The 21,929-nt window shown below is 51.1% G+C and overlaps 2 protein-coding genes across 2 annotated transcripts; both read left to right on the forward strand.

Moving 5' to 3' along the window:
- Positions 1–1,409: 1,409 nt before the first annotated feature.
- Positions 1,410–2,096, forward strand: LOC136357455 (protein VACUOLELESS GAMETOPHYTES-like). The gene has a single exon (XM_066312717.1). It carries the CDS (start codon positions 1,410–1,412, stop codon positions 2,094–2,096), a length of 687 nt encoding a protein of 228 aa, XP_066168814.1.
- Positions 2,097–7,498: 5,402 nt separating this feature from the next.
- On the forward strand, positions 7,499–11,597 carry LOC136357456 (uncharacterized). The gene is made up of 3 exons (XM_066312718.1): positions 7,499–7,828; positions 8,309–8,896; positions 11,358–11,597. Exons 1-3 carry the CDS (start codon positions 7,499–7,501, stop codon positions 11,595–11,597), a joined length of 1,158 nt encoding a protein of 385 aa, XP_066168815.1.
- The last annotated feature ends 10,332 nt before the right edge of the window (positions 11,598–21,929 follow it).

Consider the following 21,929-nt stretch of genomic DNA (forward strand, 5'->3'; position numbering starts at 1 on the left):
TGTGGTTTCTTTTATCTTAGTTTATATTATAACATTTAATTTTGATTGCTAAGGGAAAGTATATGAAAATTGTAAGCACAAATTATTATTTGTTTTGCTAATAAGCCATATGTACAAGTATAATCATAAACGAAACGATATGGATGTTTGAATATGGTGGGAAAGTTGTTATATTTTACAACAATTTTAAATGCTATAAGTTATTATATTTTGGGATAGGGAAAATATGTAGAACTTTTTCGCACGACGCATGTAGTTAAGTAAATTTTCAGAATTTTTGACTAGCCAGAGTTCAGCTATAAGGACGATACCTTAAGTTCTCAAATTCGACTAGAGTACCAGCATGTTGTAAATTTTCTGAATTTTCGATGAGAAAATTCCACATGTCACAGTTTGCTGCTGTTGCATTCCATGTCGTGTTCGGTACGTATTTAGTACTATTTACTACAGGTTCAAATCAATGTATATATACTACATTTCCTAACATTTCAACATCTCTTGTACATACCCGATCGAAACTGAATCAGACCGGAGCGAAACAACCGAGTCTCCCGTTCGTTTCTTCTGTAAAAGTGGATGAAAATTTGGATACTCATGACACGCTTTTCAAACGGTTAAACGGTACATTTCGTGCGAAAACTTTCTATATAAAAGTTGTTCTAAAATATTAGATTAATCCATTTTTCAAGTTTGTAATAATTAAAACCTAATTAATCACATGTTATTACCACCTCGTTTTTCTGTGAAACACTTAATCTCTTAATCTCCATCTTCATCTTCCTCTCTGTACTTATTACCCGAATTAACCGCGTGAACCCATAGTTGACTGACCTTGTAAAAGCTCTTGCAAATCCACTGTCTGGCCCCCTCCAAGGATGCATCATGCGTGTATGTAAGGGTCTGTTTAGTACAGATCCAGCTCTCGCTCCATCTCTTCTAGAGTTGGAGCTCAGCTAAACAGTTTCAGCTCCACCTAAAATGGGAGCAGAGTTGGACGGAGCTCTCTCACAAAATAAACACAGCTCCACAACTCCACTCCAGACCCAACTCCTGTAGCTAAATTTAGGAGTTGGAGCTCTACTAAACAGGCCCTAAGAAAAGTATTTTCATCTGGGGATATCCTTTATTTATTTCTTACATGATATTTAAATAGTTATTAAAAATATATGAAAAATAATTAACAAGATAGATTAATTATATGAAACATAAGGTCAAATGCAACATAAAAAAAAGAACAAGTTAATTAACTTATGTCTATGTATGTAAGCGTGCTCTTCTCTCTGTGTATATATATTGGCACCCGGAACTCAAAGCGCAACACAAATTAAGAGCAGTGCACACGTACGTAAAAACAGTACACCGCACGAGCTATACGAGCGAGAGCGATCAAGCTATAGTGATTGCTGGCCATGGAAAACCGCTGGCACGTTGCACATCCACAGCACCAGCTTCAGAGGTGCACATACAACCAGCGGGATCAGATCAGCCACCGTGCCTGCAACATCTGCGAGCTACCCATCACCGGCGTCGGCTACCGCTGCAACCACCACCACTGTAGCGACTTCACCATCCACGAGGCTTGCGCCGACCGCTTCGCCCGGGACACGATCCACGGCTTCTTCGCGCACCCGCGGCACCCGCTAACCGCGGTTGTGGCCTCGGCGAACCCCGGGTGGTGCGACCTGTGCCAGGGGCGGATCCAGCCCGGCCGCCTCGTGTACCGCTGCGCGGAGTGCGCGTTCGACGTGCACCCGCTGTGCACGCTGCTGCCGATGACCATCCACCCGGCCGCCGGGTGCCACGGGCACGTCCTCAACTTGGTCCCGGCGCGCGGGGAGTGCGCGGCGTGCCACCGGGACTGCTCCATCTGGCATTACCGGTGCGGCCTATGTCTGTTCATGCTCCACATCGGCTGCGTTTCGCCGGCCGGCGCCGGCGGTGCTCCAGCTGGTGCGAGGGGTTGGCCTGCCACCGGTGGCGGCGGCGGCTGGGCCGGCGGTAGCAGTCCCATCGTGAGGTTTCTGATCATGTTCGCCCGGCAACTGGCGGTGAATTTAATTGTCAATGATATTACGGACATCCTAAATGCGCTATAGTAAGATGTGTGTGTGTGTTTATATAGGTGATTATTGTGAGCAACTGATAGCACCGGGATGGTTGCATAAGTTGCAAGTAAGTGGGAGTGGATTGAGGGGACATCTTTTTCTTCTAAATTCGATGCAAATAGTTGTGAAAAATTCTGAAAAAAATTAAAAATGTAGAGTATAATGATACCTACTAGTCCACCAAAATTCATGTTCAAATTCGATCTACACATCGAGAAACAAAAAAGACAAATTTATATATAAACAGTTCGCTACTATTCATACGCTGAATTTGTCTTTTTTATATCTCGACGTGTGAGTTGAGTTTGGACTTAAGATTTTGTGGAGTTATATATATGTGTTGTATGAATGTTGTCAAATTTTTCTAGAATTTTTCATAACTGTTTAGATGGTTTTTGAGCAAACGAGAAAACATCCCCTCGAGGGATTAGAATAGTTTCCCGCAAGTAAATAGATATTTGAGCTTCATCTTTCGTAATTGGTGTTCTGGGTGCGAGGAGTGGGTGATGATGCTCGCTATCCTAGCTTGGAGAGATGCAAAAGATGTTAGAAATTTTGTGCTAGTTTTTTTTTACTCCCTCCGTCTCTAAATATTTAACGCCGTTGACTTTTTTAAAACATGTTTGACCGTTCGTCTTATTCAAAAACTTGTGTAAAATATGTAAAACTATATGTATACATAAAAGTATATTTAACAATGAATTGAATGATAGGAAAAAAATTAATAATTAGTTAAATTTTTTGAATAAGACAAACGGTTAAACATATTTTAAAAAATCAATTGCGTCAAATATTTAGGGTGAGAGGAAGTATCTTTAAAAATAATGTCAATATATATAAAGCAAGAAACATCTATTTGCTCTCGAGATGGAAAGCATTCAAACAGTGACGTGTGTATGAATTTTTTTAGCCTGAACAAGCCTTATTAGATATAAAAACTATATATATGCACAAAACCGAACAATAACTTCATAGACTATTTATCATAGATAACTTCATAACAGTCACTGATGATCCGTTAGAGGTGAGCGGATCCTGCGTAGTAGTTTATTGTCCACGAAAGATAAGGTCTGCTATAGAGTTGTGTTGCTTTGGCTCTATGGTCACAGAAATGATGGTTTAGCCCTTGTTTTGCTTGTTAATTTATTGAGTAATTATATAATTAACCTTCAGTAGAACAAACTAAGTAATGTAATTAGATAAATAATAATTAGTAATATGCATATATAATTGTGGGTGGTGTGAAAATGTTTATGTAATGTGTATGGCATCGTTTGAGTTTTTTATTTGAATTGAATATAGATTGGAGATATGGAGTTTGTTTTCCATGAAGAGCTCATCCAATAAATCCACACAGCTATATTTTAGATCCACCCTATAATTAACGGTTTAGATTTTTTTTCTCATATTAATATGTAATTTGAGAGCAAACATAAAAGCTTATTTCTTTGCAATTACACTTTAATAAGATAATAGTCTTTCGGTCCTTCCATTTCAAAATAACTTTAACTTTAAGTTTAGACTTGGACGTTCAAAACAATGTAGAAGAAAAAAACACCAAAGTGTCGCTCACTAATAGGAAACTAGTATATATGCGTGGATAGGTAGATAGGTAGGTAAGGATAGGTAAAAGATATTGATGGAGTAAAAAAAATTCATCAAATTGTGGATTAGAGCATGATAGGTAAGTTGATAAAGGTAAACTTATTTTGAGACGAGGTAGAGGCTAAAAGTAAAGTTATTTTGAGACTAAGGGGGAGTAAGATAATAGCTAGACTTAAAAATAAGTAGAAACTAAGTCAAAACAAGCCGCATATGATAATTTTGAGTTACATTTTTACGTGTTGTACATGCATGTTGCACATCTCACATTTTTTTTAAAATATTTTTATGTACATTTAAGTATACACAACATTTACAATTTAACGTTTGTACAACATGTACTGTATATTAACGCACAAGCAATATGCTTCCATATATGAAAATATGGAGAAATTAGTTCATGCTTTGACTCTATGAGGCATTATGACGGAGCTCGTGGCTCCTCACCGGGAGACCGCGCAGGCCCCCCTTTGCCAGTTCGGCCGGGGGCTTAGGGTGAGATCTCAAGCTCTCTCTGTATGTGGAAAGATCGCGTGCCAGGAAGAAACGCGAGACACGGACGATGTATACAGGTTCGGGCCGCTGGGAAGCGTAATACCCTACTCCTGTGTTTTTTGTGGATCTGTGTAAGAGCAAGTTACAAAATATCAACCAGCCCTCTCCTCTCCCGGGAAAATCCAGTCCCCTCTCTTTGTGGGCATGGTCCTCCTTTTATATCTTAAGGGGATACCACATGTACCCTCTCCCTTCCAAACTGGACTTTTCTTCTCTTTATGGACGGAGGTTGGTATGGTTGCCGCCCGAATGACACTTCGATGGGACAGCCCACACCTACCTCCACTCCCGGCGGAGACAGGCGCAACGTGGGATCGTGGCTGTCTGTTGCTGACGCGACCAGTGTCAGACCGGTCACAGATCGGTCATTCTTGTCCTCTATGCGTCAGTTCAGCGATCTGCATGATCACCCTTCTTTTTGTAGCATCTTGCCTGTAATGGTTGGGATGAAGCCTGGTATTCATCTAACCAGGGCTAACGTGCCATCTCTAAGAGGTAACACGCTAGCTCCGGCTGGAGACGTGTGCCTAGAGGCTCTCGTCTTGACGGGACGGGGCGAGGCGTGCGTCAGACCGCCAGTCGCCACCTAACCGTTGATCCGACCGGTCTGTGACTGGTCACAGACCGGATAAAAGAGCGCGCTGCATTGCGCTGCATGCAGCGTGACACGCTTGACCAGACCGCAATAAATGCGGTTAGGTGAGCCCTACCGTGTTCACCCAACCTATGTACATAGTGCAAACCCCACAGGGGGTCGGGGCACCTCGTCCCTCGGGGCCGGGGCAGGAGCAACCCGACCCCCCCTTGGGGAAATCAGGAGGAGGGCGGACACCTCACCCTCGGGCCCGACGTCCCCGAAGGTGCCAGGCCACGTGGGCGATTCCATCTGCCTCAAGCCTCCGGGCGCAATACTCCCGGTCCCATATCACCGACAGTAGCCCCCGGCGTTATGTCAGGGCGATCATCCTTCTCAAGGGAAGCGGTCGGGCATGACGCCACTCATAAAGCCTGGTGACAGGTGGGACCGGTCTCCGTGATTGGGCAGAAACCCAACGGTCTCAAACCACGCATATCGGTAACGGTGTCTTGGCCGTCAGTCATGGGCGGTCTCTTCAAGACTGCCACATCACTTGAGCAGCGCTCGAATCTGGGCGTGCAGATTCGTTTCGTCTGGAGACATGGTAACGTCGCTTCGGTCGGCGAGCGTAATTAACGCGCACACGATACGATCTATCTCGACTGCCACAACCGCATATCCACCTCATGCGCCGCAAGCGGGCGAATGGAATTAGTGGAAGCGTGGGCGCGAGAAACGAGGGAGCGAGATAGCGAGTAACGAGGGGGCGAGATAGTGGGCACGAGAAACGAGGAGCCGGACTCAGCGATGGCAAGGGTATAAAGCCATCGAGGAAAGGACTTGCTCCCTTCCTTTCGCCACTATTCCCCTTTCCTTCGCCGTTTGCGCCCTAAACTCTCTCTTTGCTGCGCCTCACCTTCGCCACACACGCTCGTTCTCAACCCTCTCTTTCTCCGACGACATGGCACGGGGCTCCGCTCTGCTCGACGGTAGCGTACTACCACCTTCCCGCATTGTGAGCGAGAGGCAGGCTGGGCTGCCGCGCCGCTTCATGCCGGAATCTGCCACCGGCCGGGAGATAGTGATGCTGGGCGAGGCGCGCCCAGCACCAGATTACCCGGGGCGGTCCATCTTCTTCCTCCCCTTCGCAATGGCCGGGTTGGTTCCTCCTTTTTCTTCTTTCTTTATGGATGTTCTGGAGTTCTACGATCTCCAGATGGCGCACCTCACCCCCAACGCAGTGATGACTTTGGCCATCTTCGCGCACCTGTGCGAGATGTTCATTGGGGTGCGCCCATCTCTTCGGCTGTTCCGGTGGTTCTTCACCGTGCAGTCGGTGTCGCCGCCGTCGGTGGTCGGTGGTTGCTACTTCCAGCCGCGGGGGCCGGTGTTGAACCGCTACATCCCCTGCGCCCTCCGCAAGAAGTGGGACGATTGGAAGAGCGACTGGTTCTACACCCCCCTTGCCAACGAAGCGCGCCTCCGACTCCCAAGCCAGCCCCCGGCTCCGGTCTCCAGCTGGCGGGCGCCAGTAGATCTGGGGGATGACTATGACGCCGTCCTCGACCGCCTGGCGGGCCTGCGATCTCAGGGGCTCACAGGGGCCATGGTGTACGGCGACTACCTCCGTCGCCGGATTGCGCCGCTTCAGCGGCGCGCCCGGAGCGCATGGGAGTACACCGGGTCCGAGGACTACATGAGGACCCACCGGGGAGTCAGATGGGATTGGGCTCCCGATGACTTCAAGATCGTGGTCCAAAGGGTGCTGAATCTCAGCTCCGTGGAGGCGTCTCTTATTCCTCAAGGACTCCTCCCCCTCTGCTGCGATCCAGACCGCGCCTCCATTCTGACCATCATGATGGGGGTCGGGGCCTCAGAGGAGGTGGCTCCTAAGGGCCACGACGGCGCCGGCGGGAGCCACCAGGAAGAATCAACCCCAGGAGGGGGCCGTGCTTCTGGGCCCCGCGTCGGGGGCTCGGGGAGCAACCGCCCTACCGACGCCCGGGGGAAGAGGAAACTGGGAGGAACACCTCCCCCATCTCCTCCCCGAGGGGGCGGGGCGGTGCGTGCCAGCAGCAGGCGCCCGGAGGGGGCCGCGCCAACCTCGCAGCCCGAGGGGGAGCGCAAGAAGAAGCGGCTGCGCAAGATGGGGGAGACAGAACCATCCCGGGGAAACCTAATTTCCCCTCCAAGGTGGTCATTTAACCGACCCCCTCGCAGGTTCGTCCCATGCTCATTGCGACCGTCTTTTCTTCTATTCCAAAAGCAAGTTTCTTCTTACCCATCCTGTTTGCCTTCTGGTTTTTCTTTCTGCTTCAGTGATGTCCCGTCGCGTTCCTCCCGCCATCCCAAGTCCGGCCAATCCGAAGCCGAAGATCCGGCGGCCGCAGAGGAACGGAGGCGAGAATCTGACCGGCGAGAGGCCGCAGATCGCCTTCGGGAAGCTGAAGAGGCCGCCCGGGAAACCGCCCGGGCTCGCCAGGCTGAGGATACCGCTCGGGAAGAGGCCGCCCGGGCCCACCAAGCCGAGGAAGCCGCTCGGGAGGAGGCCGCCCGGGCCCGCCAAGCCGAGGAAGCCGCTCGGGAGGAGGCCGCCCGAGTCCGCCAAGCCGAGGAAACCGCTCGGGAGGAGGCCGCCCGAGCCCGCCAAACTGAGGCGATGGCGTCTTTCGAGGCAGCCCACGACAAAGCTGCTGGCGCGTCGCTTGGGCCTACTCCCTCGGGCGACGCTCAGGCGACAGCCTCCGGGACGGCTCGCGACGAGGCCGCGGGCGGATCGCCTGGGCCCGCTCCCTCGGGCGACGCCCAGGACCAAACGGGTCCGGGGGACATCCCCAAGCTCAGTGCGTCTTCTGGCGGGCCGAGCCGCGTCGCATTTTCTCCAAGGCGGCTCTTCTCCTCGTCTTCTGCCGCCCCGCTGAGTGCCGAGCCCCTTCTGCAAGCCTTGGCCGCCGCAAACACCGCGGTGCTAGATGGATTCAGCGCCCAGGTGGAGGCCTTGCGGGCGGAACGAGCGGAGCTCGAGGCCGCATGGGCGCGCGTCGAGGAGGGGCGGCGCTCGGTGGACACCATGGTGGAGGTGGGCCGTAAGGCTCACCGCCGCCACATCTCGGAGCTTGAAGCCCGCAAGGCGGCGCTGGCGGAGATCGCCCGAGAGGTGGAGGAGGAGCGAGAGGCCGCCCTCATCGCCACCACCGCGATGATTGAGGCGCAGGACTCCCTCCGCCTTCAACACGGGAGCTGGGAGGCGGAGCTAAAGAAAAAGCTCGACGCCGCCCAGGGGGTCCTTGACGCCGCCGCTGCCCGAGAGCAGCGAGCAACGGAGGCTGAAGCGGCGTCCCGGCGGCGCGAAGAGGCCCTTGAAGCCCGTGCCATGGCGCTGGAAGATCATGCCGGCGCCGTGGAGACCAGCTTGGCGGACCGCGAGGCCGCCGCCGCTATCCGTGAGGCGACGCTGGCGGCGCACGAGGCCGCCTGCGCCGAAGAGGAGTCCGCGCTCCGGCTCCGCGAGGACGCGCTTGCTGAGCGGGAGCGAGCTCTTGAGGAGTCCGAGGCCGCGACACAACGGCTGGCGGACAGCCTGTCCCTCCGCGAGGCAGCGCAGGAGGAGCAGGCGCGCCGCAATCTGGAATGCGTCCGCGCCGAGAGAGCCGCGCTGGAGCAGCGGGCTGCTAACCTCGAGGCGCGAGAAAAGGAGCTGGACGCGAGGGAGCGCAGCGGCGGGGCGGCTACGGGCGAAAGCGACTTAGTCGCCCGCCTCGCAGCTGCCGAACACACCGTCGCGGACATGCAGCGCGCCCTGGACTCATCCACCGGGGAAGCCGAGGCCCTCCGCTTGTCGGGTGAGATAGGGCCCGGCATGCTTTGGGATGCAGTCTCCCGGCTGGATCGCGCCGGTCGGGAAGCGGGCCTCTGGAAAGGCCAGACAATTTCGCGCTCCACCAATCTGGAAGGCCTTGCCCCGCACCTTAGGAGGATGGCCTGGGCTGTCCAACAACTCCCCGAGGAGCTCGAGAAGACCATCAAGTCATCCTCGAGGGACCTCGCCCAAGGAGCGGTGGAACTCGTGTTAGCGAGTTACCAGGCCAGGGACCCCGGCTTCTCCCCATGGATGGCGCTGGAGGAGTTCCCTCCCGGGACCGAGGACGATGCGCGTGCGCGGGTCCGGGATGCCGCCAACCACATCGTCCAAAGCTTCGAGGGGTCGGCCCCTCGGCTCGCGTTCGCCCCCAGCTCCGACGAGGAGGGCGACGCCAGCGGTAAGGACGACGGTGGCGACGAGGCCGGCGACCCGGGCGCATTGGAATGAGCCCCCAGGCCCCCGCCAATCTCCAATTTTTTCTTTTTCTTTCTTCTTTTTGTATAGATCAACTTAATCTGCAATCAAAAATGATGAAAAATTTCTATGTTAACTTTATTTTTCTATGCATATGAGTTGAGGATGATTTGTGCCGTGGTCCTTTTGCATTTTAGCTTGATTTAAGGGCTCGTGCTCAAGTCCCGATCCTCAAATGGCTCGGGTCGGGGCTAGTGCCTGGGGAGATCCACATGTCGAGACTGGCCAGGCCGGGAACATGGGGACCGAGGGTTATGGGTGACCCGATTGTGGGTTTTTGCCGATTCCCCCCCGGAGTTCACCACGCCCCGGGGCACGGCTCGGTTCTGGGCCCCGCTTGGCGATTTTAGCTGACCGAACCGAGCCCCCGAGGGCAAGGTTGAGCACGAGTGACCTTATTTCAAGTTAAGATTCTTCAGAAGGAAAAACGGCACAGACACAACCTTTAGGAAATTGAAACTGCTTTTATTGAAATGCTGAAATAAGAAAAGTAAGGCTGTGCATGTGTGGTAGCCCCCGGCTAACCCTGCACACCCGAGGGGGGTGCGGGGTTAGCCCGAGCCCGAAACCTGACACCCGACCCCCCCCCCCCTCAGGGGTAGAAGCGACGAAGGTGTTCGATGTTCCACGGGTTTGGCAGCTCAGTGCCGTCGCCCGTGGCCAGCCGTACGGAGCCTGGCCGGGGGACGCCGATCACTCGATACAGACCCTCCCACATTGGTGAGAGCTTGCTCAGTCCAGCACGCGTTTGGACGCGGCGTAGGACGAGGTCGTCGACGCAGAGTGATCGGGCCCGGACGTGGCGCTGATGGTAGCGCCGCAGGCTCTGCTGGTAGCGCGCGGCTCGAAGGGCCGCGCGCCGCCTTCGCTCTTCCAAGTAGTCGAGGTCATCTCTACGAAGCTGATCTTGATCAGCCTCGCAGTACATGGTGGCCCGAGGAGACCTCAGGGTGAGCTCGGATGGGAGAACCGCTTCTGCGCCGTAGACGAGGAAGAAAGGCGTTTCCCCGGTCGCTCGGCTTGGTGTGGTTCGGTTTGCCCAGAGCACCGCTGGCAACTCCTCGATCCATGAATCGCCGTGCTTCTTGAGAATATTGAAGGTCTTGGTTTTAAGGCCTTTGAGGATTTCTGCATTGGCGCGCTCCACTTGGCCATTGCTTCTGGGGTGGGCAGGTGAGGCGAAGCAGAGCTTGATGCCCATGTCTTCGCAGTAGTCGCCGAAGAGTTCACTAGTGAATTGGGTGCCATTATCCGTAATAATACGGTTAGGCACTCCAAAACGGGCCGTGATGCCCTTAATGAATTTAAGAGCAGAGTGCTTATCGATCTTGACAACCGGATAAGCCTCGGGCCACTTAGTGAACTTGTCGATCGCAACATACAGATACTCAAACCTGCCCGGGGCCCGTTTGAACGGTCCCAGGATATCAAGCCCCCAGACAGCAAATGGCCATGACAGTGGTATGATCTGCAGGGCCTGGGCCGGCTGATGGATTTGCTTGGCGTGGAACTGACACGCTCTGCATCGCCGGACCAGATCGACTGCATCATTGAGAGCTGTCGGCCAATAAAATCCTTGACGAAAGGCCTTGCCAACCAGGGTGCGCGAGGCGGAATGGGCTCCGCACTCGCCCTCATGGATGTCAGCAAGAAGCTCAACGCCTTGTTCCTGAGGAATGCACTTCAGGAGGATTCCGTTAGCCGCGCGCCGATAGAGGGTCCCTTCTACCAGCACATAGCGTTTGGAAATGCGTTGTACGCGTTCACTCCCTTCGCGGTCCTCAGGTAGAGTCTTATCTGTAAGGTATGTTTGGATCTCAGAGATCCAAGCAATCAATCTAAGGGAGCTTGGAGCGCTCCCTTCGGGTCCCGAGGCCTGGACTCCGACGGGCCTCGGGGGCCGGTCAGGCGCATCCGTCTCCCCTAAGGGGTCGGGTCGCGCCGACGGCTGGGTAAGCCTTTCTTCAAAGGCGCCCGGTGGGGTCTGGGCTCGCGAGGACGCGAGCCGTGAGAGTTCGTCGGCTATCATGTTATCCCGTCTGGGCACATGCCGAAGCTCTATCCCGTCAAAATGGCGCTCCATACGCCGCACTTGGCGTACATAGGCGTCCATTTGCGGGTCAGAGCACCGGTACTCCTTACAGACCTGGTTAACGACCAGCTGGGAATCGCCTAACACTAGGAGACGGCGGATCCCCAGTCCGGCTGCCACCCTGAGTCCGGCAAGGAGTCCCTCGTACTCTGCCATATTATTGGTCGCTCGAAAGTCGAGGCGGACCAGATATCTAAGGACGTCTCCGGTCGGGGAGGTCAACGTGACCCCCGCACCGGCACCCTGGAGGGACAGAGAACCATCGAACTGCATTACCCAGTGGGTGGTGTGAGGCAGCTGCGAGGGGTTCGTGCTGGCCTCGGGGATTGAGACGGTCTCTGGAGCCGGGGTCCACTCTGCCACAAAATCGGCGAGGGCCTGGCTCTTGATAGCGTGGCGTGGTTCAAAGTGCAGATCGAATTCAGAAAGCTCGATTGCCCATTTTACCACCCGCCCTGTACCCTCTCGATCATGCAAGATTTGACCGAGGGGGTAAGACGTAACCACAGTGACCCTATGTGCCTGAAAATAATGGCGCAGTTTCCTCGAGGCCATCAGAATAGCGTAAAGCATCTTCTGGGCCTGAGGGTATCGGGTCTTAGCGTCCCGGAGGGCCTCACTAACAAAGTAGACAGGCCGCTGCACCCTTCGGTGGGGCCGATCCTCTCTGCTAGGGGCCGTATCCCCGGGGCGTTCTTCGTTCAAGTGGCCTTTCGGGGCGCACTTGTCTTCTGTGCCGATGACCTTGGGGTCGGAGGATGAAAGGGGCGGCCTTCCCTCAGTGGCCTCGGGGCCGTCCTGGGGGTCGGGGGCTCCTGGCATCGTCGGACAAGCGGGCAAAGGGCCAACTCCGGTCGTCAGGGGCCTCTGGCCTCCGTTCGGCTCGGGGGGCCTCTTCTCCCTGCTCTTTCCCGGGTCGAGTCAGCACAGGGTTAGCCTCGGGGTCAAAGGGCGTTAAGTGCGGCCTTCCCGCAGTGGCCTTGGGGCCCTCCTGAGGGTCGGGGGCACCTAGCACCGTCTGACAAGCGGGCAGAGGGCCGGCTCCGGTCGTCAGGGGCCGTAGGCCACCGTCCGACTCGGGGGCCTCTCCTCCCCGCTCGCTCCCGGGCCAAGTTAGCACAGAATGGGGGTGCACGAAATGAGGATTGTCTTCATCGCGCTCCACAACCAATGCTGCACTAACTACTTGGGGGGTCGCCGCTAAGTAAAGTAGCAGGGGCTCATTTGGCTCCGGGGCGACTAGAACCGGGGGAGAGCTGAGATATGCCTTTAACTGAGTGAGGGCATGTTCAGCTTCCTCCGTCCAAGTAAACGGCCCCGTGCGCTTGAGGAGCTTAAACAAGGGTAGCGCCTTCTCTCCCAGCCTTGATATGAAACGACTTAGGGCGGCCATGCAACCGGTGACGCATTGCACATCCCTAAGTTTGCTGGGGGGGCGCATCCGCTCGATAGCTCGAATCTTCTCGGGGTTGGCCTCAATGCCTCGGGCAGAGACCAAGAACCCGAGAAGCTTGCCCGCAGGTACACCAAACACACACTTATCGGGGTTCAGCTTTATGCGGGCGGAGCGGAGGTTCTCAAAAGTTTCCGCTAGATCTGAAAGTAAAGTTTCTTGGTTGCGCGTTTTTACAACCAAGTCATCGACATAAGCCTCAACATTACGTCCTATTTGGCTACCCAAAGAAATTCGAGTAGTACGTTGAAAAGTAGGACCTGCATTCTTTAACCCGAAGGGCATTGATGTAAAACAATAGGTTCCTACGGGGGTAATGAACGCAGTTTTCTCCTCATCCTCCCTAGCCATGCGAATCTGATGGTAACCAGAGTATGCATCTAGAAAACACAAAAGGTCGCACCCCGCAGTGGAGTCGACGATCTGATCTATGCGAGGCAGGGGGTAAGGATCCTTAGGACATGCCTTGTTAAGGTCGGTGTAGTCGATGCACATCCGAAGCTTGCCGTTCGCCTTGGGAACGACCACCGGGTTCGCCAGCCACTCCGGATGGATGACTTCACGGATGAATCCGGCCTCCAGAAGCCTCGCCACCTCCTCGCGGATGAAGGCTTGACGTTCCGGGGCCTGCCGCCGCACTTTCTGCCGGACCGGCCTTGCGCCCGGCCGCACGGCGAGACGGTGCTCAATCACCTCCCTGGGGACCCCGGGCATGTCCGCTGGTCTCCATGCGAAGACGTCAGCGTTTGCCCGCAGGAAGGAGACGAGCGCGTCTTCCTATTTGCCATCCAGAAGACCACCGATCCGTGTGGTCTTGGATGGGCCGTCGCCCAAGGCAACCTCCTTGACCGGGACCTCGTCGCATGTGGCAATCCGCTGCCTCGGGGCGGTGGGGGCAGAGGTGCCAAGCCTCTCGTCACCACCCTCGGGCTTGGTCGCAGCAGCGAGGTGGTCCGCGCACTGCTCCATGCAAGCGAGCGCGACTTTAAGGTCGCCACGGACAGAGATGGGGCCACCGGGGCCCGGCATCTTCATCTGGAGGTAGGCGTAGTGGACCGCCGCCATAAACTTCACCAACGCGGGCCTCCCCAGGACCGCGTTGTAGGGCAGACTGAGGTCCGCCACATCGAAGTTCACCCGCTCCGTGCGGAAGTTGGCTGATCCACCAAAGGTGACCGGTAGGTCGATGTGACCTAACGGCCATGTGTGCCCCGGCGTCACACCGATGATCGGTTGAGACGGCTGGAGCACCATCCCCGGGGCCTTGATAGCATCAAAGGCCGCGGGGGAAAGGATGTTGAGAGCCGCTCCTCCATCTATGAGGACACGCCCCAACTTCACATTGCAGATGGTGGGAGAAACCACCATCGCAATCTGCCCTCCCCGGGCAACGCACGGTGGGTGGTCGGTCTGGTCAAAGGTGAGGGCCACCTCCGACCACCGCGCCCGACGCGTCGCCTCATGAGTAGGGGCCGCGGCGAGAAGCTCTCGCCTCATGGCCTTGAAACTCCGGCGAGAAACGCGAGCACACGCTCCCCCGTCGACAGTGGCAATGGTGGCCCCAGGTTCTTGGAAACCTAGGTCATCATCACCGTCATCGATGTCAACGGCGGGGGCCTTCTGTTTGGCCTCACTTCGCCGTTTACCGGAGGGAACTGCCGCGGACTTGCCCTCACGGCGTTCCTGCCTCCTGTCCTCCTCCCACTTCCTCGTTCGCTCAGCCAAGTTTTTGACTGCGCGACAGTCCGCGAGATCGTGGAGGGAGGTGTTGTGGACGGAGCACCACTTGCTGGCTGGGCGCTCCCTGCTGGGAGTACCAGCCTCTTTCTTTTTGTCGCTCGCAGGCCTCCCCTTTCGGGTGGCCCGCGGAGCGCCCTCGACGGCGAGGACGTGACCCTCGTCGCCGGAATGGACCGACCTTTTCTTCCTCCTCCTGTCACGCCGCCCTGTCTGAGCGGCGGATCCGGGGGCGGCCGAAGCTGCCACACCGGAACCGGAGGGGTTCCAGGTCCAGGCCTCCTCCTTACGAGCCACTCGGTCCGCGAGCTGAAAAAGTTCTGCGGTAGTCTGGGGCTCTTTGGAGGCAATCTTTTCGAGCATGCGGTTGTGCCGCACACCCCCCCTGAACGCGTAGATCACCGCGTGTGCAGGGATGCAAGGTATAGTATTGCGGACTTGGCAGAAACGCTGAATGTACGAGCGAAGGGATTCATCATCCCCTCGCTGTACTGCGTGCAAGTCCGCTTCTTCACCTGGGCGTGGATAGGTGCCTTGAAAGTTCATGGTGAACTGCTGGCACAGATCCTCCCAGGAGTGGACCGACGCGGGCGGCAGGTTCATTAGCCAACCCCGCGCCTGTCCCTTCAGGGCCATGGGAAAGAAATTCGCCATGACCCTGTCGTCTCCCCCAGCGGCCTCGATCCCGGTCGTATAGACCTGGAGAAACTCGGTGGGGTTGACGCTCCCATCATACTTCTCGGTGATGGTGGGCCGGAACCTTGGGGGCCAACGGACATTCCGAAGACTCGCCACAAAGGCTCTACAGCCAACACCACCAACCGGGGGCACGGAGGGCTGGTCCTCACGTCCATGTCGAGGTGACACCCTGGACGAAGAGGCACCCTCCGTTGCGCGGGGAGCACGCCGATCACTACGTCGGCGCTCGATGTCGAGGCGGGCATCCGGCTCTTCATGCTGATCCTCCCGAGTCGGAGGCGCCGACGAGGGAGTGGTAGCCGAATGGCGTGCAGCAGCCGCCGCTCGCCGCGCCCTCCGCCTTGATGACACAGAGCCGGAGGTGGCGGCGCCGGAGGTCCTGGTGGTGGCGGACCGTCCACCAGCACCCAGGCGCTGCTGTGCCGTCATGACCAAGTTGGCCACGTCGTCCAGCCATCGCTGGGCTGGAGACTCCGGGTCAGGGACGACGGGCGGGTGACGTAGGAGCGCGCCAGCAGCCTGAAGCGCTCCCTGGGGCGTGCTGCCGTCACCGTAGACGAGGAGGCGACGCTCCCCGTCTCGCCGCTCTCCTGCATCACCTGCGACTGGTGATGCTGTGGGTTTTTCAACCCTCTCGAGCGCCTCCCCCCGCTTAGGACTTTGGCGCGGAGGAGGTGGGGGAGTACGAGCTCGATGGCGCGGGTTTGGCTCCCCGTCGTCGCCGCTCACACTCGGAGAGAGGTCGTGCGCCTTTGCTTGCTCGGCCATTAGGCTGAACAAGGGAAACTTGGCGCACACGGAAGAGTATGAGAGCTCAGAAAACACACGCTGAGCCCCCTACCTGGCGCGCCAGATGACGGAGCTCGTGGCTCCTCACCGGGAGACCGCGCAGGCCCCCCTTTGCCAGTTCGGCCGGGGGCTTAGGGTGAGATCTCAAGCTCTCTCTGTATGTGGAAAGATCGCGTGCCAGGAAGAAACGCGAGACACGGACGATGTATACAGGTTCGGGCCGCTGGGAAGCGTAATACCCTACTCCTGTGTTTTTTGTGGATCTGTGTAAGAGCAAGTTACAAAATATCAACCAGCCCTCTCCTCTCCCGGGAAAATCCAGTCCCCTCTCTTTGTGGGCATGGTCCTCCTTTTATATCTTAAGGGGATACCACATGTACCCTCTCCCTTCCAAACTGGACTTTTCTTCTCTTTATGGACGGAGGTTGGTATGGTTGCCGCCCGAATGACACTTCGATGGGACAGCCCACACCTACCTCCACTCCCGGCGGAGACAGGCGCAACGTGGGATCGTGGCTGTCTGTTGCTGACGCGACCAGTGTCAGACCGGTCACAGATCGGTCATTCTTGTCCTCTATGCGTCAGTTCAGCGATCTGCATGATCACCCTTCTTTTTGTAGCATCTTGCCTGTAATGGTTGGGATGAAGCCTGGTATTCATCTAACCAGGGCTAACGTGCCATCTCTAAGAGGTAACACGCTAGCTCCGGCTGGAGACGTGTGCCTAGAGGCTCTCGTCTTGACGGGACGGGGCGAGGCGTGCGTCAGACCGCCAGTTGCCACCTAACCGTTGATCCGACCGGTCTGTGACTGGTCACAGACCGGATAAAAGAGCGCGCTGCATTGCGCTGCATGCAGCGTGACACGCTTGACCAGACCGCAATAAATGCGGTTAGGTGAGCCCTACCGTGTTCACCCAACCTATGTACATAGTGCAAACCCCACAGGGGGTCGGGGCACCTCGTCCCTCGGGGCCGGGGCAGGAGCAACCCGACCCCCCCTTGGGGAAATCAGGAGGAGGGCGGACACCTCACCCTCGGGCCCGACGTCCCCGAAGGTGCCAGGCCACGTGGGCGATTCCATCTGCCTCAAGCCTCCGGGCGCAATACTCCCGGTCCCATATCACCGACACATTACTATATAAACAAACTAATTTGGATGCAAAGTGTGAAAAATTTTACCTAACTTTGTCTCAAAGACGCGCGGAACCAACGACCAATTAAGAGCCTTGAAGACGAACCAAAGGTATGTATAACCTAGGATTGGAGAAGAACGACACAAGATGTCTATGCTAGCTTGCTACTGTGAAGAGTCTTTTTAGAGCACGTACAATAGCGGGCTACTAGCCAGTTATAAACATATTTTAATGAGATAAAAGATGAGAGAGAAGAGCAGCGGGCTACAGATCTGTAGCCAGCTACAGCACGGACTCCAAGATGTAATGTGTGTATGACAGGTGGGACCATATGTTAATAGTATAGTAAGCAACTATTGTATGAATTGGCTATTAGATCGGCTATAGATAAATTGGAGCTAGTGGTGGACTATACTATTGAACTTGCTCATAGATGCATACTCCCTCCATCCAAAAAAAGACAAACCATGGTTTCCGTGTACAACATTTGATCGTTCGTCTTATTTGAAAAAATTAAGAAAAAATTAAAAAGATAAGTCACGCATAAAGTATTAATCATGTTTTATCATCTAACAACAATGAAAATACTAATTATAAAAAAATTTCAAATAAGACGGGCAGTCAAACGTTGGCACGGAAACTCAGGGTTTGCCTTTTTTTAGACGGAGGGAGTACTTTTGAGCAAAATCCGCAATGGGAGAGACAAGTAGGCTATATAATTAGGAGTAGAATGCTAGTGGGCATTGTTAATTGTCAACTGCCAAATTGCCCATGATGATTGTCTGTCCAGCAACAGATTAATTAACTACCTGGCCAACATGGGCAGTTGCCCGGGCTGCGCATGCTGACCCATCGAGATGGAGTTATTTATCTACTTTAAAATCCATCGATTCGTTGACTTCCGGACAAGTTGAGCAGGCTGACTTTTCATTAATCATACAATTAGGGCCTAAACACCGTTGTTGATTTGCCTGTCTCGTAATGGAGGACGTGACCTACTCAACTAGCATGCATATGAATCGTCTATTTTATAATAAAATCATCTTGCTTTTCAAGCTATAGTGAAATTTTACATGCATATTGAACTGTTTTTTTTGTTAGAAAATTGTTGTGTCTTCAATTGATAGTGAAATGAGCATATAAACATTAAATAAGTGGTAGTGATTTTACCGTTTTAGTTAGGCTTGTCCAGGATTTATAAATTTTCTAGCTCCACCACTTTCTGTCCCCTAGCTAAGCCAATAGGTTAATTATTGCGAATAGTTGCTAATTGACATATTAATTTATGTTTATGTGTTTTTGTTACTTACCAAATCAAGATTTGACAGGTGAGCATATATACGTGCACTACTAATCGATCCGACATAATGGTTATAGCTTCTTCAAAATAAAGGTCAAAATTTGTTTCATTATAAAAAAAAAATGATTCGACGTGTACGCTCACTGGCTCACTAGCTAGCTCACTGATCGTGGCCTATGATTTAGTCAAGGGCAAGAGATATATAATATCCTTAATTCAGAGTTTCACATTTTTGTTTGGAGCAATAGGTGTTACTATATTCATATATATCTCTTGCCAATTATATAGATCGACATTGGAACTGGTCTAAATTAATTAATTGATCTTTGAATTGTCATAAACTTGCCTTAAAAGTATTTAGAGATGGACAAACCTCTGTCCTTAAAATTATTTTTAATCCTCAGTGTGGAATCTCTTTACGCCAATTTATATAGCAGTACTAAAGTTTAGGTTGTCATGAATGCACACACGCTGTTTACTATATAGAGATGGGCAAAGATCTGTCCTTCAAATTATATTTAATCCTTTTTAGGTAACCCTGTTCTTCTTTCTCCTTGCTAATAATAGGTATTTGGAAATTAAGAAGTTGCTGAAGTGTTAGACATGACAAATTAATTACCTTCTGAAAAACTGGAAGATCAAATTATAAATGTTTGAATCATAGCAGATAATAATGATCGTAGTATTTAGAGTTTACAAATTGGAAGCGTTGTTCTGCATTTTTTTAGATATGTGTTAATGTTTTTGCAGCTTATAGGAACACAATATATTCTATCATGTTGGACCAGCCATTTTCATTGTTTTTAACACAACGATATATTTCAATTTTTAGTTTGACTATAAAAAAATGAGGAGCAAATACTAATTGTTTCATTCTGCTTACAGGAAGAAAGTAGCTAGAAGAAGGGAGAAATAGAAATAATAATCCTCCCGAACTGACTTTATTCTGCTCTTTTAACATGTTAGCTCTATTTTGAGCACATTGCAATTACCACACAACTGAATTTCCCATTTTCTTACTAGAGTGGTACTTTAGTCATGGTTAGGTTTTTAAAGTAAATCGTAGTTAGTGATTAAAATTATACTGGATGTGCGATACCAATTGCATATTCCTCTTTAATTAACTATGTGTTAGTAGTATATCGTTTACTGTTGAATATAAGAGGGGATAAGGGGTTCATCCGGTCATGCAACAGCCGGGGAGATGGCAACAAGGGCCGTGTTTAGATTCCAATTTTTTTCTTCAAACTTCCAACTTTTCCATCACATCAAATATTTGGACACATGTATAGAGCATCAAATGTGGACGAAAAAAATCAATTGCACAGTCTGACTGTAAATTGCAAGACGAATCTTTTGAGTCTAATTACGCTATGATTTGACAATATGATGCTACAGTAAACATTTGCTAATGACAGATTAATTAGGCTTTTCAAATTCGTCTCACAGTTTACATGCGGAATCTGTAATTTATTTTATTATTAATCTACGTTCAATACTTCAAATGTGTGTCTGTATATTTTAAAAAAAAATTGGTACACGATCTAAACACAGCCAAGGTCGGAGCTCAAGCAGCAGCGAAGGCGGTTATGGCTGCGCCTGCGCACATAGGGAGCACAAAGCAGCGGCACAAAAGATGAATAAAAACCATAACTGTAGCCATTGCACTCAATGTTTCGTTCAACCAAAAGATGGGTTGGGCTTTTCATATTACAACATATTTACAATATGACTTCAAATGAACATTTAGAAATTCAACAGATTGTGGTAAATGTCACGGTAATGTATGCTAAATTATTTATTGTTATGATAATATTCTTAGTTACAAATTATGATAAATTTGTTAATGTTCCTTCATGCAATTATATTCTACCCATACTTATTCACATTGTTAATACGGAGTAGTTATTATAAAATTAAGCGAATTGATGTAAACAACGTGTAAACACATGTAATAGAAGGGTGGTTATAGTCGCCGGACTGATAGACTTTTTCCAAGTATCACCATCGATATACGTTAGTCTCGATAGCTAATCTCGCAATTGAACATTGTATATCATCAATCTCAGAGTCAATCTCTTAATTGATTGGAGCGACCAAGCCCAAAGTAAGCCTTAATTTGATCGTGGAGGGATATTGCAACAATACAGTGATCAATGTACAACTTGTCTTATGGGAATGTGATGACTATATGTATGTTGATGCATGTTAATTTATTGACCAGTGTGACGATCTCCATGCATGACACAGATGATTCTCAATAGGTAGTATACTGCCCCGTTAGAATCAGCTTGGCTATTTCCTTGATTTTCATGAGCATATTTTTCAAAATGTTAAATGACAGACTTCGTACAAAAAATTTATGTATAAAGGTTATTTTAAAAAAGATAGATAAATTTTTTATTTTTAAATAATTATTACTCAAATTATATACAAATCACGTTTCTCGCTTTATGTGCAGCTAATGAGTTGTTTTTATCCCTGGTTTAGAACACACCCTTAGCTTGTTTTCGCCTAGCTAATTAACTAGCACAACTCGCGTAAGAGAAACATGCTTGTAAATAGTTTTACTCTTACTCTATATAATATGTCGGTATTATCTGGTGCTGGTTCGTTAAAAAAAATAATTGGCCAGTTTAACGAAGTGAGCATAGCTCATTTAGTTAGGTTCCTTTGGTAGAATCAATCTACCCGATTTCAAAATCCTAGACTTGACACGGATGCTCGCATTTATGGTTATTTATTTTTTCAGTGATAGGCGACGTACCCGTCGTTAGCAAGACATTCATGATAACTTCATCAATCTAAATATGTGTCGGTCCAGTTTTTCGGATATGCACGTAGAAATATGGTATACGTGTGTTTATAAGGGTGAGTAAACGTGTGTTTGTAAAAAAAAGCATAATAAACATGCACCATAGATCACACGAGCGAAGCTTATCTTGAAACTGCAGGCTCCAGTTTGGCCATCCCAGGCTCCCAGCACACCCGCTCAAAAAGACAGAAGTTTAGAGAGAGAGAGAGAATATGCGGTAATTTTTTTTAGTGGAGTTGGTTACATACAAATTTCTTATAAAAATGTTGATTGTGCCACGTTATGAACGAATCTTGATTTTTTTTTTATAACTCGCGACTAATTAAATAAAATGTTGAAATCATTATAAGGAAGAAGTTTATATATAAGACTATTTTTTCTATTGCAATGCTCTTTATCATAAAGACGAACGACCTGTCAATGGTCATATTACTATATAATACGCTGAAACAATTGGTACTAGGGATTAGGGAAAGGAAAAAAAGTTTGAATTAGACCTCCAAACTAGTGAGTGAGTAAGAATTACCACCTAGACTTTAGATTGGTTTTGCTCTTATGTGATAGACTAGTCAATATTTTTTAAAAAAAAAATTGGTAGGACCCGTCCATCTCTTCTTACAGGTGGGTTCCACTGATTTATTATGAAAATTATTGATTGAGCTGTCATAATATAGGACCAAAACTATTTTGGATTGTGTTAAGGGGATTTTAATTCAATAAAAAAATTCAATATTA

Source organism: Oryza sativa, chromosome 7, assembly GCF_034140825.1.
Source record: "Oryza sativa Japonica Group chromosome 7, ASM3414082v1".
NCBI classification, from domain to species: Eukaryota; Viridiplantae; Streptophyta; class Magnoliopsida; order Poales; family Poaceae; genus Oryza; species Oryza sativa.

Bases quoted from the DNA above. Each gene is read 5' to 3' on its own strand.
- LOC136357455 (XM_066312717.1), top strand. From the start codon at position 1,410: ATGGAAAACCGCTGGCACGTTGCACATCCACAGCACCAGCTTCAGAGG.
- LOC136357456 (XM_066312718.1), top strand. From the start codon at position 7,499: ATGGCGTCTTTCGAGGCAGCCCACGACAAAGCTGCTGGCGCGTCGCTT. The intron at 7,829-8,308 runs GTGGAGGCCTTG...GCGGCGCACGAG, and splicing joins TAGATGGATTCAGCGCCCAG to GCCGCCTGCGCCGAAGAGGA. The intron at 8,897-11,357 runs GTGGAACTCGTG...GCCTAACACTAG, and splicing joins GGGACCTCGCCCAAGGAGCG to GAGACGGCGGATCCCCAGTC.